This window comes from Myxine glutinosa, chromosome 8, assembly GCF_964187855.1.
Source record: "Myxine glutinosa chromosome 8, kmMyxGlut1.1, whole genome shotgun sequence".
Classification (NCBI taxonomy): domain Eukaryota; kingdom Metazoa; phylum Chordata; class Myxini; order Myxiniformes; family Myxinidae; genus Myxine; species Myxine glutinosa.
This window is the reverse complement of record NC_136268.1, coordinates 64,007,258-64,026,409: the sequence shown is the minus strand read 5'-3', so window position 1 is coordinate 64,026,409 and position 19,152 is coordinate 64,007,258. Positions and strand designations below refer to the sequence as shown.

General features: G+C 42.0%; 1 protein-coding gene across 2 annotated transcripts in view; it reads left to right on the top strand.

The window, feature by feature from the left end:
- The first annotated feature begins 224 nt into the window (after positions 1–224).
- The window catches only part of MMRN2 (multimerin 2), a 58,217-nt gene continuing 39,289 nt past the window's right edge, over positions 225–19,152 (top strand). Inside the window, exons 1-2 of one of the 2 annotated variants that reach the window (XM_068124576.2) lie at positions 225–1,021; positions 9,480–9,605. In XM_068124576.2, the coding sequence (XP_067980677.2) occupies positions 441–1,021; positions 9,480–9,605 (707 nt within the window). In that variant the 5' untranslated portion in view covers positions 225–440. The remainder of the gene's footprint in view (positions 1,022–9,479; positions 9,606–19,152) is intronic. The other variant, XM_068124577.2, reaches the window with a different exon arrangement.

Genomic DNA, 19,152 nt, shown 5'->3' with positions numbered 1-19,152 from the left:
GAATAATATTGGAGTTTCATATTATCTTGATCTGAGAACATTTTGAACTGCACAAGCTGCTATCAATTTTCATTAATTAATGATGGTGATTAATATTATTGTTATTATTGTCACATTATTATTATTATTATTATTATTACACTCGCCAAACGCAACAATGAATCACGTGACCAGCTCGGGTCACCACCGATCCCCTCCCCAGACCCCTCCCCTCTCCGGTCTTTCCCTCAAGGATGAGCGCGACCCAAGGAGATTCCGCTCGTTTGTTGAGCTTTTCCCGCTAAAGGAAAAAGAGTGAAGATTCATCCGATCAGGAGTGCTCTTCCCATTGGTAAAGAACGGAAACGGTGCCTTTCCCCTTGGAAGGCGTGTTACTTCCATGACTTCCTCTGCCGTTCTCAGCGGCCTCTTAAATAGGGCACTGGGCCGGCCCGGTCTTGATGTGGCGTCCCTGGGCTAAAGGGACCTTCACGCTTAATTGGGTCGTGTTCCCGCGTGACGCGTTGACCTCTACCTTACGGGTTTTCACCATGAACACCCTGTGGACTCTGCTTGTAGTAACCGGATCGCTTTCTCCGGCAGCGCTCGCATTTTCAAGACCTCGCAGACAGAGAGTGACCGACGGGTCTCCTGTGACCTTGAACTCGAGTTTCAGGTACTCAGACACCCGCGGAGGACAGCGGCACGCGGAGGGCCGGGAACGATCAGGAGCGCACGTTCCGCCGGTCGAGCATCCGCTCTCCAACGAGGGAGATGCTTACGGACCTGCCACGGGACATCGGAGGCTCGAGGGGTCTGCAGCCGCAGACAAGGAGCGACCATCATCGGCGTTCGAGGGAATTTTATCCGCGCCAACGGGGGCGAATGCTCACGGAGGACAATTACCTCCCGGGGTTGGTAGACCCCAGCCAAAGCACGCCTCAAACCATGGGACGCAAACGACCCTTACGAGGTCTTCCTTAAAGTCCTCCTCAATGTCCCCTTCCAGCGGCCTGTCTGGGAGATCTTCCTCCAGGGAAAGGTACGCGGGTCACACCATAATTGCTCCGTTGGTTTTTAGTTTTAGCACTTCTTGCTTTACCATTTACATCTGTGTCCCACATGCACGGTGGGTGCATCAAGGTCTTTCGGGATCGTTATTTCCTTCTCGACAATATTGTTTAACACTGGGGTCTGTTGTGCACGCAGAGCGATGCATGTTGGAGTACCCTAACTACAATATCCTCCTCTGCATTCTCTGTTGGCATTGGAAATCTCTGGACGACTACATTTCTCAAGAGTTGGCTTACGACTGGCTTGGCACCATGACCGAATTCCAAATTCCTTTCTGGAAACAATCTCTTTATGCCTGGTCTGTTGTGATTACACAATGACAGATATCACCCCATCCTCACATTCTGGGGATGCAGAGAGAGAGAGAGGATGCTCGGGATAGAGTGGCGGGGAGAGAGAAAACTCATGCAACCGACCTCACGCAAAGATTAATTGGGCCATTAAAGTAGTAGTAGTAGTAGTTGTAGTAGTAGTAGTAGTAGTAGTAGTAGTAGTAGTAGTAGTAGTAGTAGTAGTAGTATCAGTCTTTATGTCAGTTTTCATGTCTTTCCAGCACATCATATCTATAGAGTGTCCATCTTCAGTATTATTGGAAATCTCTTGTCCTGTGGCCATCACTTCACGCATTTATAGATATTCTTTAAAAATTAATAGCATCTGGAATGAGGTAATACTGACTCTGCAAGTTCTGTTTTTAATTTTTATTCATAATAGAAGAAAACGTGACGTAAAAATTTTTTTATCTGCTAAAATTTAAACATTAAAATCCTGATTCAGCTCATCTGGCCCCCTCCTCCCCACCCCTTTCCCACCCCATAGCATAGGGGAAGGGTTATTACTGTTGTATGGTTTGTTTCTACAATTGGCGCCCCTAATTTTTAATGGGACCACAGAGTTTCTTGGACCCATCAAAGTACTAAACCACCATTTAGAAAATTACAACTTTATTATTTATTATTTTTTTCTTCCTCCACTCTCAACACTCCAAATTGCCAAACTGTATGAATTTTCTTTTGAGATGTATCTCAGAGCCAGCTGGGACTTTCAGAATTTAATTTTGCATAAAAAATGTGAATAAAAAGTATGCGGGTTGACTTTTTTTTAACGTTGACCTAATTTTAAGGTCATGACCTAATTACAGACTTTTAAATATTTTTCACCATAACTCGACTAAGCTTTGTCCAATCAGAACAAAATTGCCCTCTCGCGCCTAGAGCAAGGTGCATTTACGCTAGGTTTACGCCATACCCCTCCAGGTTAAAGGTGAAGGTCATACACACCTAAGGGTATTTTAAAAAGCATTTCGGTTTTTTCTGCCAATGTCCAAGGACTTTTGAAATGACATTTTGCCTCAATAATGATAATACAAAGTATGTGGGGTTGACATTATTTTATTTGGACCTTGACTTAATTTTAAGGTCATGACCTAATTATAGTCAATTTAACATTTTTCACCAAAATTCGACTAAGGTTTGTCCGATCAGAATGAAATTTCCCTCTAAATAACCTAGAGCAAAGTGCATTTAAGATTAATTTACACCAGAGCCCTCCAGGCTAAAGATCAAGGTCTGACACCCCTATGAGTATTAACCAGCCTTTAATTTATTCTCCCTTTTTTCTGCCAATTTCTGAGCTGTATCTCGAAGCCGGCAGGAACTTTCGGAATGAAATTTTGCATCAATAATGGGAATAAAAAGTATGCAGGGTAAACTAATTTTTGACCTTGACCTCATTTTAAGGTAATGACCCAATTATAGACATTTAAACAATTTTCATCAAAACTCGACTAAGGTTTGTCTGATCAGAATTAAATTGCCCTCTCTAGATAGCCTGAGCAAGGCGTATTTACACGTAATTTACATCGTACCCCTCCGAGTTAAAGGTTAAGGTGAAATGGCGGTCTGAAAAAAAAAATGCATTTTTTGTCATTGCTCAGTTTTGCCAATGCAGAATCTCAAAGATCGCTTGGCCTTCCAAGAAAATATGTTCTTGCATCATAATATAGATGTTCATGCATGCCTGCACTAAAGTTGTGCACCTAATATTTTATTAGTGTCCTTGACCGACTTACTCCTTTCGGATTGTGACAAAATTAACCAAAAAACGCATTTTCCATCATAACTTGATCAACACAAAATAAAAAATAATTTTTCGGATCGGAATAATTTTCCTCCGATTTTCATGATGTTGAGTTTTATGGATAGATTTTAGATGGGGACACATTTTATTAATTTACACTCTATTCCTCAATGTTAAAGGTCAAGGTCATATGGTAGTCAGGAAAAAATATGGCCATCATTGGATCACGATCGCCAAGTCGCTCTGTGATCGCCAAGGGTAGGCCTCCCCAGGGGCCTTGGCGATCGCTCTGTGATCGCAGACATCTAGTTGTCGTTGAAATTGCATTTATTCTGTCTTGCACATGGATTGTATATAATATATTATAATTATATATCAAAGAAGAAAAAGCCCTCCCACCTCCCCCAATTGACTTCTTCCTCCCCTATTATGACTCTAACTAACCCAATGGACTCAAATCAAATACTATATGAATTAATCATAATGACGTCACAACTAAATGCAACATTCACCCTATCTTTTGCACATATTGTCAGGAAATATTTGCATTTATTATCCATGAAGGACAAATTGACATCAAATTATACGAGATATGTGTGGAGCATGAAACTGGGTATTCCATTTACCTGCAAAGTTTTATCGCCATTGGAAATTTAGATTAGAGGTCTCCCACAATTAGTATAGTAACCTAACTCTAACTCTAACCCTAACACTCGACTTCTTGTTTATCACCTGATCTCATTTTTGTTGTTTCCGTACAGTTATATTATTGTGAAGAATATGTCTGAAGTGTGATAATTAACTATTTACTCATTAGAATCATGAGATGAATGAAACAAATATGACAGCAGACATTTTATTCACTTTACACCTTCACACGATATACTGTGGCTTGTTTTACTCACTCAAATAAGATCTAACTCGCACAAACACACATGGATATATATTATATATGTATACAGTGCATTCAGAAAGTATTCAGACCCCTTCACTTTTTTCACATTTTGTTATGTTGCAGCCTTATGCTGAAATCGTTTAAATTCATTTTTTCCCTCATCAATCTACACTCAATACCCCATAATGACAAAGAGAAAACAGGATTTTAGAAAGGTTTGCAAATTTATTACAAAGAAAAAACTGAAATATCACATTGACATAAGTATTCAGACCCTTTGCTATGACACTTGAAATTTAGCTCAGGTGCCTCCCATTTCTCTTGTTCATCTTTGAGATGTTTCTACACCTTGATTGGAGTCCACCTGTGGTAAATTCAATTGATTGGACATGATTTGGAAAGGCATACACCTGTCTATATAAGGTCTCACAGCTGACAATGCATATCAAAGCAAAAACCAAGCCATGAGGTCGAAGGAACTGACTACAGAGCTCAGAGACAGGATTGTGTCGAGGCACAGATCTGGGGAAGCCTACGAAAAAATCTCTGCTGCATTGAAGGTTCCCAAGAGCACAGTGGCCTCCATAATTCTTAAATGGAAGAAGTTTGGAACAACCAGGACTCTTCCTAGAGCTGGCCGCCCGGCCATACTGGGCAATCGGGGGAGAAGGGCCTTGGTAAGAGAGGTGACCAAGAACCCGATGGTCACTCTGGCTGAGCTCCAGAGATCCTGTGTGGAGATGGGAGAAACTTCCAGAAGGAAAACCATCACTGCAACACTCCACCGATCTGGGATTTATGCAGAGTGGCCAGACGGAAGCCTCTCCTCAGTGAAAGACACATGAAAGCCCGCTTGGAGTTTGCAAAAAAGCACCTAAAGGACTCTCAGACTGTGAGAAACAAGATTCTGTGGTCCGATGAAACCAAGATTGAACTGTTTGGCCTCAATTCTAAGCGTCATGTCTGGAGGAAACCAGGCACCGGTCATCACCTGCCCAATACCATCCCAACGGTGAAGCATTGTGGTTGCAGCATTATGCTGTGGGGGTGTTTTTCAGCAGCAGGGACTGGGCGACTGGTCACGGTTGAGGGAACAATGAATGGAGCAAAGTACAGAGATATCCTTAATGAAAACCTGTAACAGAGCGCTCAGGACCTCAGAATGGGCCGAAGGTTCACCTTCCAACAGAACAATGACCCTAAGCACACAGCCAAGACAACGCAGAAGTGGCTTCGGGACAACTCTGTGAAGGTCCTTGAGTGGCCCAGTCAGAGCTCTGACTTGAACCCAATCAAACATCTCTGGAGAGACCTGAAAATGGCTGTCCACTGATGGTCCCCATCCAACCTGACAGAGCTTGAGAGGATCTGCAGAGAAGAATGGCAGAAAATCCCCAAATCCAGGTGTGCAAAGCTTGTCGCGTCATACCCAAGAAGACTCGGGGCTGTAATCGCTGCCAAAGGTGCTTCAACTAAGTACTGCGTTAAGGGTCTGAATACTTATGTCGATGTGATATTTCAGTTTTTTCTTTTTAATAAATTTGCAAAACTTTCTAAAATCCTGTTTTCTCTTTGTCATTATGAGGTATTGAGTGTAGATTGATGAGGGAAAAAATGAATTTAAACGATTTCAGCATAAGGCTGCAACATAACAAAATGTGAAAAAAGTGAAGGGGTCTGAATACTTTATGAATGCACTGTATATATATATTGTTCTCATATTTCATCAAGATCCAGAATAGGTACTCCAACCTCTAGTTGTATTGAATACCTTAACATTTTCACCAGCACTATGGCATGCCGTACCTCCACTGGCCTTTCTGAAGAGCACATTTTTCCCGTTATTCTCCTCCCTTTTATATCCGGGTGGAGGGGCCTGCTCAATCGACCAATCACTGAGCTGCTTCTGCAAGATCACATGACCCTATGCTAATTCCAACACAATCCGATGGAAATTGTGTTGTAACTGTCTCACATCCATTAAAGAGGGACATAAATTCCATTTTACAACCTCACTGTCCATGTTGTTTCTACGCTGCAGTGAGAGCCATCACGTCCCACTTTGTCTTCGCTCTTCTACCCATACCAGAGCATTTTGAGTGTGTAGATGCGCCAAGGTATCACACACCTGTGCCAAGGTTACATTCTCCTCCGTCAGAAGTATATGCCTCCTAGTATGGTTTGGGGATGTAGCCAGTATGTTCACCTCATCCGATAGAGGCTTTGGCAAGCCCTCAACCCACGCTTCTTCGCAATGCCCGATCTTTCCGGGTGATTACATTCATGGGCACGAGACTGCTAGTTGCAGCATTGCTGGCAAAAATATTTTAAACATTTTATGGCAAAAATAATTTTTCAACAAAAAATTCAAAGCACTTCTCTCTTGTGTACAATGTTTATGGTTTTGTTGAATGAATCTGCTGCTACTGACAACGAAATATTTTGTGGATGGCAAATGTGGGAAGCAACAACATATAGTTGGCCATGTGTGGAAAATACATCACGCAGGTACCCTCCAACTCTTTGAAAAGTTTGACCTTGAGCCGAGCTGTTGACAACTCAGGAAAAAAAAACATCCATTTATCATATAAATTGTTCATCTCTTTATTTGAGTGGTGTATTGGCCAGACAACTGCATCGATTGCTCCTGAAAAAAAAAAAAAAAAACCCGGTGTACATGAAGCAAAAACATGCCGACTTCTTATGTGCATAAATAATACATCGTGGTTATAAATAGCTCGGATAAATTCAAATTGTGAATACTAGTGGGGTCACCCGTGGGAATCCCACGGGCAAGGAGGTGCATCGTTGCGATCGGTGCAGCCGTTTTTGCGGTACCCGGGACAATAACGTTATGCGGGAGTCCAAACCTGAAAATGCTGGAGACTAAAGCTGAAATTGGAAAAACGATATACCCTATTTTACTCCAGGGGGTCCCAGGATTACCCACCCAAAATTTCGTTGCGATCGGTTCAGCCGTTTTTGCGGTACCTGGGAACGGATGGACGGACGGACGGACAGACATTTGGTGAATTAATAGTAAGATGAGACTTCTGAAGACGTCTTTGGCTTACCAGAGCACCAACTGGCGGATGTATGAATTTGCTGCTGCAAATTGTGGGTAGAAGAGGCCAGCTGTCCAGGCAATGGGTTTGAAGGCTTCATATGCATACAGCTTGAATCCCTGGTGTTGAATCCCTGGTGTTGGGCTAGCGGCTAGGGTGCCGGCTTAGGATACCTAGGATCCTGGGTTCGAATCCCGGTCTAATCGCTGTAATTAATGCCAGGGGGGTTGACTCAGCCTGTCATTCCTTCCGATGTCGGCTAATTGAGTACCAGTTCACTGGTAATTCCCCGTTTGTCGTTAAAGGCGGCAAAAAGGGTTGGCGTCAGGAAGGGCATCCGGCCGTAAAACATTGCTTCAAAAAGGGGACCGAAAAACAACAACAACCACGGTTCCCGAAAAAGAGCCAACCCCTGCTTTGCGGGGAAAAATGGCCTCTAAAGGTGTTTATATACGCATACAGCTTCATTTAGTTTTTAATCACTAACTGACTCCCTGATATACCTGTTTAGTACTTTCTAAATTGAATAGAATGCTAAAATTTTGCATACTGAAACAACTCAAAGCCAATATCCAAGGAAAAATCACAAACCATCGGAAAGTGTCCATAAACGAAAATATCCGCAAATAATACGCCATTTGTAGACTCGCTATCCTCGTAGCGGTCACTTGACCCAAGATAATTGAGCTTACAATATAACAGTTTTTTTTTTGTTTGTTTTGTATACCGACTCTGGGCTCGTGTAAGAGCTAACACATTGAATATGAAAATATGCACAGACACATAAAACATACAATGAAGGGAGCGGGAGACAAGAGGGAGAGAGAAAGGGAAGCACACAAGCAGAACAGTAGAGAACAGGGACGTCAGTACACTAGATTGAAGCACCACAAACAATTTCCTGCATTTATTGTATCACAAAACACTGAGTGTTTGCAAAAAAATTACAATACAAATTTTAAAAAAGATTTAAAAGAACTTCAACATACAATCTTCATAAAATGCAATGATTCATGCACTTAAACAGCTCGGCTTAGTCACGTCATCTATCTATAATTCCAGTAATCTCTGTGTGTATGTTTGTATGTTTGTATGTTTGTATGTTTGTCTGTGACCGCTGTTTCTCGACAACCACGGGTCCGATATACTTGAAACTTGCCAGGTATATTGCTGGGGACCTGAGGATGTGCCTTTTCAAGGTTTCATATTAATCGGACAAGTAGTTACCGAGCTATGGCGATTTAGCCGTTCGCCGTTCGCTTTGGCGTTGCGAATGGACCAAACCATTTCATGTAAATAGAGGGGGGGGTTCTGTGGTCGTTGCGAATGGACCAAACCATTTGATGTAAATAGAGGGGGGGATTGTCACCGTACTCGCAAGCCGTTCGCTTTGCCTTTGGCTTTGCGAATGGACCAAACCATTCCATGTAAATAGAGGGGGGGGGATATAATTTTAGATATATATATAGTACGGGCATGCCCTAGTATATATAAATAGCGGATTTTTCATCACTATGAAAATTTACAGAGAAATCTACGGATTGGCGCACACCCAGAACTCCCAGAGCTCTGCGTTGCAATGACAACAATTGATTTTCATCTTTTTCATACCATTGGAAAGGGTGTGCTGTCAAACTTCATAAATATCAGAGCCTGTTTTCGAATTTTGAGGAGGGGGCATGATGATGAAAATACCTGATGGTGGAGATGTCCTAATAATGGATAAAAACACGGAGCCAGCAGAGGTTGTCTCAAACCATACCCGCTGGAGAAAATGCATTCGATAAAATTAATATATATATATATATATAATTGTTGAATTTGATTATAATTTTGTGTTAATGTCAATTTAGGCTTTTCTGCAAATTTCCAAGTGGACAAGATTAGATCAGATTACATTTTACTGTCCTTATGTGCTCCAGGTAAAAGGTGTCGCATTAATGAGTGGACCATCCATATGAGTGACTTCAAGTGGGACTTTCCAGCTGCTCACATTCGCTAGTACACCTAAAATGTGCCAGGACTCCTTTAGGCCATTTTGTAGGTGTAGGCTGTGATGTGCCAATATTCCAGCCAAACTCCAAATTATTGCCCTAACAATATATATATATATATATATATATAGTTTCAGTCGAATGTCAGATCTGGCCAGCTGGTACTTGAAACACCTGGGCCAAAAATGTATTGGGCCGACCCCACAGGAAGGTCGGAATAATTGGGGTGGTTAAAGTAGTAGTAGTCGTAGTAGTATTTTAAGGAGCTAAAAGGTAATATTGTGGATTGAGCATGTATGCGGGATGTCACCAGGTAAGCTTCATGTTGGAGATGCTTGCACGTCCCCTACTGGACGTGTCCAGCGTGTCACCCTCCGCGTGTCCCTGGCGCAGGAACTGGTGTGCGTACGTCCGGACACGCCTGGCTCCAAAAGTTGTGTCCACTGGCAGCGAGTCTTTTGCGGCCGAGTTCATTGAGCCCTGCCCACGAGGTTTCACCGAATGCAACACAAACACGGTGTACGATTTTATTGCACAATTCCTGAATACGTCTTCCCGCTTATGAAGTACATGGGGCGATCAATAAGTTCGTATATCGTTCAAAAAAATAATCGGATAAACTTAATGATGTTGTGGCTAAAATTTGAAATGTTTCAGTTTATTGATGTTAATTAAACCCGTGTGTACGCACTTTTTGATCACCCCTTGTACAGGTGAGTCGTTTTAAAATGTTTTTAAATTACCAATTACAATTAGCATTTATATTTCACATTTGTGTAATTCTGGGGGATTTCAACTCGACGTTATTTTACAGCTTTATCGCAGACATCAGGCATCTATGGTAAAGTTAATGAGGTTTTAGGTTGTATTTACAGGGTGTTAAATTGTAAATCCAAAGAGGTAGTGACAACACAACACGGAATTATATATATATATATATATATATATATATATATATATATATATATATATATATATACTTAATGTAGTAAGTTAAAATGGGAGTGAGATGTATAAAAGAAAGTTCATTAAAAAACAACTTATGGCACAGCCTCTAAATGTTACCGAAATAATGCAATATATATATATATATATATGTATATATATACAGTATATATATATATATATATATATATATATATATATATATATATATATATATATATATATATATATATATAGATAGATAGATAGATAGATAGATATATTTGTTTTTTGTTTTTTTTATACAGAATCGAGGCTCGTGTAAGAGCGAACGCTTTAAACATGAAAACATGCACGGACACATAAAACATACAATAAAGGGAGCGGGAGGCAAGAGGGGGAGAGAGGAAAGCATACCAGCACAACAACAGGAGAGAACAGGGATGTAGATCTGTGGAAGGGAGAGGGCTGGGAGGGGGGGGTACATGGTATAAAGCAAATGAACACTACAAGGAATTTCAGCAATGAAGTTGTGGATTGAAAGAGGTGGATTTGGGGTGTTTTAACGGGGGTAGAAAAGATCAAGGTTTTGGATGGGGCAAGATAAGAGATGGTGGTGAACAGCTGTTTTAAAGACCTGGAGGGAGGAGAGGGATTGAAGAGAGTGAGGGAGTTTGTTCCAGAGGCGGGAGAAAAGCGGAATGAAAGAGTGAAGCCGTGAAGGTGAGCAGAGAGTCTTAATTTTGGCAATTTAACCATAAGAGGGTTGCAGGCAGATCTTGTGCGACCTGTAGGAATATTTGGGGGGCAGAGCACAGATAGAGCTAGGGGAGCTAGGCCAGATAGGCGTCGTTAGAAGACAGAAAGACCACCAACGTGCCTGCTGTGATGGAGAGAAAGGCCTTCAGAATCTACTTCATCGCGGGAGATTCCAATGATTCTGAATGCTTTGGTTTCAACCATGTGAAGCCGAGCTAGGTGTGAGGCAGGAGCACCGGCCCAGAGGGGAGAGCAGTATTCCATTGAGCTGCGGATGAAAGATTTGCAAGTGGTGAGGAGCTGGGAAGTGCCTAGAAAGGACTTCACATGACGGAGAATGCCCAGTCGGTGACTATATATATATATATACAGTCACGTGAAAAAGTAAGTACACCCCATGTAAAGTTTTGACTTTTTCAACATATTTCAACATACAGCTATTTGATCTTCATTTCAACAATATTGATAGATAAAGGTGATATAATATATCAAATATCATGAAACATTTACATTTTGTAGTCCATTGTATCTATCTATAATTCCAGTAATCTCTGTGTGTTTGTTTGTTTGTACGTTTGTACGTTTGTTTGTCTGTGACCGCTGTTTCTCGACAACCACGGGTCCGATATACTTTAAACTTGCCAGGTATATTGCTGGGGACCCGAGGATGTGCCTTTTCAAGGTTTCATATTAATCGGACAATTACTTACCGAGCTATGTCCAAAAAACGATTCAACCAATCAGAGAGCAGCGAGCTATCGCGTGTGCCGAACGTGGCGAACACACTCTGCCTCGGATGGCACATTTGAGAGCGTATTCATTTATTTCCCGTCGGCAAACTATGTTGGCGTTAAACGATGTTTTAAAACTAATTAAAACCCCGGGGGGATTGTCACTGTACTCGCAAGCCGTTCGCCGTTCGCTTTGGCGTTGCGAATGAACCAAAACATTTCATGCACCAAACCATTTCATGTAAAGCGTTCGCCGTTCGCTTTGGCGTTGCGAATGAACCAAAACATTTCATGGACCAAACCATTTCATGTAAATAGAGGGGGGGGATATAATTTTAGATATAGATATAGTACGGGCATGCCCTAGTAATTTAAATAAACATAAATGCACGTTTCGCATGTGGAAAAAGTAAGTACACCCCCACATTTATCACTACTTCAAATACCTAAAATTAGAATCAGGTGCACCAGCTCAGGTGCAAATGATTAGAACATCGTTGGAGAGGATCTTGGAGGAACCTGTCTTATTTAAACCTCAGACATTTAGTTTGGTTTGCTCTTTGTTGTTGAAGTGTGCAGCGTCACCATGCCTAGATCAAAAGAGCTCTCTGAGGCCTTCAGAAAGAAGGTTATAGATGCCTACGAGTCTGGGAAGGGATTTAAAAATATCTCCAAACAATTTGAAATCAATCATTCGACTGTCCAGAAGATCATCTACAAGTGGAGAAGATTCCAAACAACTGCCAACTTGTTCAGGCCAGGCTGCCTCAGCAAGTTCAGCCCGAGAGCAGACCGCAAGATGCTGAAAGAAGTCTCTAAGAACCCCAGAATGTCCGACAGGTAGCGCTTGCCACTGTTGATGTCAAAGTGCACGAGTCTATCATTAGAAAGAGGCTGCACAAATTTGATCTACACGGGAGGTGTGCCAGGAGGAAACCTTGGCTGTCCAGAAAGAACATCAGGGCAAGACTAAAGTTTGCCAATGAACACCTGGGCAAAGACCAGCACTTCTGGAACAATGTGCTCTGGACAGATGAGTCAAAGGTAGAGCTATTTGGCCACAGTACCAGAAGACATGTTTGGCGAAAATCAAACACAGCATTTGACCACAAGAACCTGATACCAACTGCAAAGCATGGTGGTGGAAATATTATGGTTTGGGGCAGCTTTGCTGCATCAGGGCCTGGGCAGCTCACCATCATAGAATCCACTATGAATTCTTCATTGTACCAGAGTGTGCTTGAGGATAATGTGAGGCCATCTGTCGGAAAGTTGAAGCTCAACCGAAGGTGGACCTTGCAACATGACAATGACCCTAAACATACCAGTAAATCCACCAAGGAATGGCTGAAAAGAAAGAAATGGAGGGTTCTGGAATGGCCAAGTCAAAGCCCGGATCTAAATCCCATCGAGATGTTGTGGGGGGATTTGAAACGAGCTGTGCATGCAAGAAACCCCTCAAACATCGCACAGCTGAAATAATTCTGCATGGAGGAGTGGGCAAAAATTTCTCCCAGTCGATGTCAGAGACTGGTAGACAGTTATAAGAAACGTCTACTTGAGGTTGTTTCTGCCAAAGGGGGCAATACCACCTATTAGAGCCAAGGGTGTACTTACTTTTTCCACATGCGAAATTTGCATTTATGTTTATTTAAATTATACAATGGACTACAAAATGTAAATGTTTCATGATATTTGTTATATTATATCACCTTTATCTATCAATATTGTTGAAATGAAGATCAAATAGCTGTATGTTGAAATATGTTGAAAAAGTCAAAACTTTACATGGGGTGTACTTACTTTTTCACGTGACTGTATATGTATAGTAATTGTAATGCCTGTGAGAGATCTCGTCAAAATGTTAATGTGCTGTCGGTGGTTGTTAATTTCTCACCCAACAACAGTCTTAAGCAGCCAGCTCCCCCTCCAGAAAAAATCATTTCCAGAAGAATAATAATAAATGATTATTAAGATAAGATAAGGGTGGTTTGGATTTTCCATTGTTCAAAAAAAGGAACAACCAGCCACCAATTTGTAACAATAGCTGGAGTAAAGCTTCACCTCAGGCGACACTTCATTCATGCTCCACAAATTTCCTCAAGCCCAAACTCCATTTTTATATCTCATTCACAACTAATTTCTGACCACATGCCAAAGCCTAGAATTTCCCAGAGTGTCAGGATAAAGCCACGCCATCATCATTGGAGTTCTTTTCCTCCTTGCATCACAACTGACGTGATCTAGTATTCTACGGATTAGGTCAGCGATTATGCAAGAGAACCTGGAAAGGAGGGGAGCGGAATTTCGGAGATCATGGGAATGCTTGGAATGCCCAGGTACATCTCCACGGTGGCGATGCATGCACGTCCCCTACTGGACATGCCCAGCGTATCACCCTCCAACATATCCTTGGCACAGTTACTCCATGATGCGTGTACCTCTTAACCACCCCTCTCCAAATTTTACTATTTTAAACTCTTTAATTCAAATACAACTATGCAATATTGAAAAGAAGATTATTTATCAAGAAAATATTTCGTTTCATCAATGTCCATAAGGAAGGGTTCCTCGTTAGTATGGCAGAATGTACGTATAAAATAAAATAAATCAGGATTATTTGTTTTCCACGAAGAAACTGTTTACTCTAGTTCTCAACTTTTTATAGTTTACTTTTAGTTAGCAAAAGTGATTGCCATCTGAAAGTGAAGGAGAGGCACAGGAATTGAACTGGATGTTAATAATAGGGAAGTCGCCATTTAAAAGTGTTAAAAAAGTGAAATGAGGTCTATGGTGTCATATCATATCTCAGTGGTTTAAAATCAAGATCTTCATGGTGGCGACTGAAATACCACTTTTTTGAAATACCGACTTCTTTCCTGGAAGTCCTAGCAGTGTCCATGTGGTTGTTTTTTTTACCTCTCCCACTCCCCCCCCCCCCCCCCTCCCCCTTCCCATGCCTTCTCCCCCCAAGCCCTCTCCCTCCCACAGATCTCCCGATGTCCTTGCTCTCCATCTTGTTCTCCCGCACCCTTTATCATATGTTTTATGTGTCAGTTTGTCTTTTTGTGATCAATGTTAGCTCTTACATGAGCCTCGACCTTGTATAACAAAAAAAAAAAGAAGAAAAGATTGACTGAATCTATTGGGTTTTTTTTTAGAGTTTTTTGTATACAGAGTCAATGTTTGTGAAAGAGCTAAAACATTGAGCGGATCAGGACAACATAACAAAAGGAACAGTAGAGAGAGAGAGGCGGAAACACCAACAGCAGGGTTGAGGGACAAAATGGACGGAGACTTTGACAGATAAGGGGCGTATGGAGGAATGAAGGGTAGGGGGGGATACATGGGGTGGACAAGATGGATAGTGGTTACAGAGGAAAACTCTCAGGAAGGAAAACTGGAAATTTGGAAGGAAGTGGGCATGGGGATGGGGGTGATGGAGGTAGTATGGTGATGGGTAGATCATGGTTTTGTATAGGGGATGATCTAAGATGGTGGTGAACAGCTGTCTAGAAGACTTTGAGGGAAGAATGAGATTGAAGGGAATGTTGTTCTTGGAATGAGATTGAAGAGAATGTTGTTCTTGTTACAAAAGCCCTTCCATTAGGGCTGATGATGATATCTTGTTACATCATATCATTCATTGTGGTTGTAAACAGTATGTGAGAGGGGTTGTTGTTGGTGATGAACAATCGACTAGGAGTTGTTGCAAGCAGAGGCTGAAGGATAGCCTCTTCGATTGCTGATCTTTTCAGTTGCTGTGTGGTTGCTGTGGAATTGTGCCCAATCATCATCAATAGGAGGATGAAATCCTGTGGTGAATCCTGGTCTACCCTTCCATATTGGTTGGTTTGCATTGGTTGGTACATGTTGGTATTAAACCATGAAAGGAACGTATGTTGGCAGTCAGTGCAGGGTAAAGATGTCACTTTGCCAAGATTTGTCCAAGTTGTTTTTAAAGGTTGTTACAGATGTGGATTCCCCCAGGGAAGTTGGGAGGCTGTTCTAACACTCGATCAATCTAACTGTAGAAACTTCTTCTCAGAATTGGCCTACACCTGGGCTTGAAAACCTTCACGGGTTGACCCTCGTAGAGTTGGTAATGCACGAGTGAAGAAGTGGTGGGGGTTGCATGACGCAGTCCAATCCTTTTATGATCCGGAAAACCTGTATCATGTCACCTCACCTACAACTATAACTTAGAGAGTACGTATCCAGGTGTCTCAGTCTCTCTTGGTTTTATGAGCTGGTACCCAAAACTGCAATAGTTGGTGAAGAAACTGAAATATCTGGATTTCGCTACTGATTTTGTGCTGTTGGCAGATACAATAGAAATCCTTACTTGTTTAGTATTAAAGATGGAAGAAATAACCCAACGTTTTTTTTGGTTTAACAATTATATGGATGGCCAGCGCCTTCAGAGGCTGTGCAGGTATCTTCCTGGATTTCACCGCTTTGTTACCATGGCTTTGTTATATCATGTATAAATGTACACAAGCTTTTGGTTTTATGAAAGCAAAGCAAAATGTGAAATAATGTTAGTGAACGGATTTAGAAGAGTTGCAAATGCACGCACATAAAACACACGTACGTGCACACGCACACACACACACACCTATCCTGCCGTGTAGGTTTTGCTGACGTCTTCAAGGATCACAGCCCCTCTGAGGGGGAACAATGTTCAGTTTCTGGCATGATTGGGTCGATGAACAAATAAACCATACTGGAAAACTTTGCTTTGTTCTGTGCGCAAGTGGCCAGATTAATACCGTAGAGAGTTTCAAACCCTCCATGAGCATTCAAGGGTCGAGTCCAGTGATGCCACCATGAGTCACGCAACGCTTGCGCTTGCCTGAAAGGCCGTATCCTAGTTAGTCTAGTCAAATTTCTGGGAAACGTGAATTCATGAGGCATTTTTGAGTAAAAGCAAGCAAACCACTTTTTCTGGGGTAGTTTTTCGTGCTGAATACGAATCTGTTGTTTGCCAAGCCCAAAAATGCGTAATTAGGTCACTAATCAAGGTCAAAGGTCAATGAGTGCAAAATTCAAAATTTTTGAAAAAATGTTTTATTTTACATCACCTATCTGTACATTTCAATTATTTTACAGTATTTTGTCTGGTAAGGTTACTACAGCTTTTCACAATTATGAAAGTAAAGGGAATTGTGAAGGGAAAAAATCAGATTTTTGTGAATATATCCGTAATGAAGCAACTTTTCGTTTTTTGACATACTGTTTTAATTCACTTGAATTGTTGCCTTAAATACCATCAGTGAAGTGGTTTACCTGAGTCCTATATAATAGCAAGATTGTTTTCTACACTAAATGTCAATATTTGACTAATTAGCCACTTAATTAAGGCTAACGGTCACAAGGCGCAAAGTGCACTTACATGGCACAAGGCGCAAAATGCACTTCATGGCAAACATGTTTGGAGTGCAGGCAGTTGATCATTATCACATGTATTCTTAATTAATCCTGAATCAATTGCAGTCTGTCAGACTGATTGGCTGGAAGGAGGAGCCATCCAGGGGAATGCCAATTAGCTTAACTGTGTAAGCTCTGACCCCCCCCCCCCCCCCCCCTACTTTGGCCTGTTTCGACATGGTGTTTCACTGGCATTGCACTTGCAGGCCTCAGTGCAGAACTGTTTCCCCCACTCCCGACAAGAGCAACTATCAGAACTGCAACCTTTCTTGCAACCACACTGAGTAAGTTCTCGGCATCCCTTTGGAATTGACGGTAAAGTTGTAAGAACCGGTGACAACTTGTCATCAACGAGTTTCCATCCACAATCAGTCGGCGGTGGCAGATCTGTCATTGGATTACTGGCCTCTCTCCAAATGAAACTTTGGTAGTTTGCACGCTCTATGTGGAACTTTGCTGCATCACTAGATGGAGGTAGGGTCTCCGTTGCATGGCATTTGTTGAACAGTTTAATGCGGGCTTGATTACAGTTCTCAGATGGTTCCTTGTAGATATGGCAAATGAACTTTTCAGCATCTTCTGTGACCTTCTTTGATGGTGTCGGAAACTGCTGTTGTTGGATCTTTTCAACTGCTGTTGGTATATCCAACGTTGACGTATTGGATGGTTTGATGTCTCCAAGACCGCTTTCAGCAGATGGCCCCCTCTGCCAGGCAGCTAACTGAGTAGCGTGAAATGTATTTTTGCCATCTAGGGTAGAGTCATTGATGTCAATATTGTCGCCAGAAAAATGCACAAATCGTCCCGAAACCAGGTTGCTGGTAACAGCTGCCCCAGTTTCTTGATCAAGCGCTTTCAGAGTGTTTTCAGCCATGGCAGTGTCATACCTAAGAACCCGGTTATAGCTGATTATGTGCCCAGCATTATGGAATAGCTCAACTAATTTCTTTGATCGAGTTGACTGGTGCAGCGTCATACCCATTCCAACGTGTTTAGGCGGTGCCTTCTTGTCTCCACATACACCATAGACCATGTCTTGTCCAATGCTAAGGACCCTTGTCTTCTTCACCCAACCAGTTTCAGACATCTCACTTTCGTCAAACTCAGCATCGACACTACTTTGGCCTCCAAGCAAGATATTCACAAACATGAGTACAGATGGTGGTACACTTGCCAACTCTGCTTTTTCGCTTACATCGCAACCTTCGAATGCAGGATGTGACATGATATCACTGCGGAGTTGCAGAGCAACGTGCACTAAAGACAGAAAATGATCATCCTGTTGTCTAAATATGGGAATATAGTCTGCACTGTTCTGACCGCACACCATTTCTGAAAGAGGTATGTGACTGAAATGTCGTGGAAGAAGCAAAGTTTGTTTCTCTGAAGGCGCCAAATTTCTTAGCACAAGAAATTCATAAATGTCCCCAATGCAATTCGACAAAGTTTCTTTAAAAGTCCCCAGTCTACTAAGATACAATGTAGGAATTGTGCCGTCGCACTCACTGGCTAACTCTTTGTACCTCTCGAACACTGCAGATAGTTCAAATACGTGCCCTTTCTCAGCAGAGTGACGCAGCTCTTGACACAACCATGATATCGCCATGTCTGCTGATTTGCTTTCAGTTTCCGCCCTTTTGACATCCCTAAAGAATTTACTAAGACAGTTAACATGGTAACATGCCTCAGCTGAGATTAAATCATTCTCATTTGCAGTACGGACTAAGATGTTATGTACAAATTTAGCTTTTTCCGTAATTTCATTACTCATTTTGAAGGTTGTGACACGACTTGTCTTCTGCTTCTTGTCAAAGTTCTGGCAGAACATACACAATGTCCAGTTCATCTTAGTAGTACTACTGCGTAAAAACGGACATGCTTCAGCCGAAACACTCTTTCTTTCAGGATCTTTTTCGTTTTTCGATTGTTCCTTGGCTAGCTTAGCATTTATTTTCCCCTTGTGTGTGTATGCAGAGTAACATAGCTTATGCCATTTAAGTTTGGGGAGACTTTCTGGAGGCTCTGCAAAGAGAGTCGAAAGCCTGTCCACGGCTGATCGAAATTCATAGTGTCTAAGTTTGCATCGGAGCTCGGTCGCCTCTCTGATGGCAGCAATACCCTGGTTTGTCTGGTTGAAAATCGTATCTTTGACCTGGCTAGTTCCCTGACAAATGATACAAAGTTCAAACGACACATCCTCACGCTGTCGCTTGAGGCTGGCA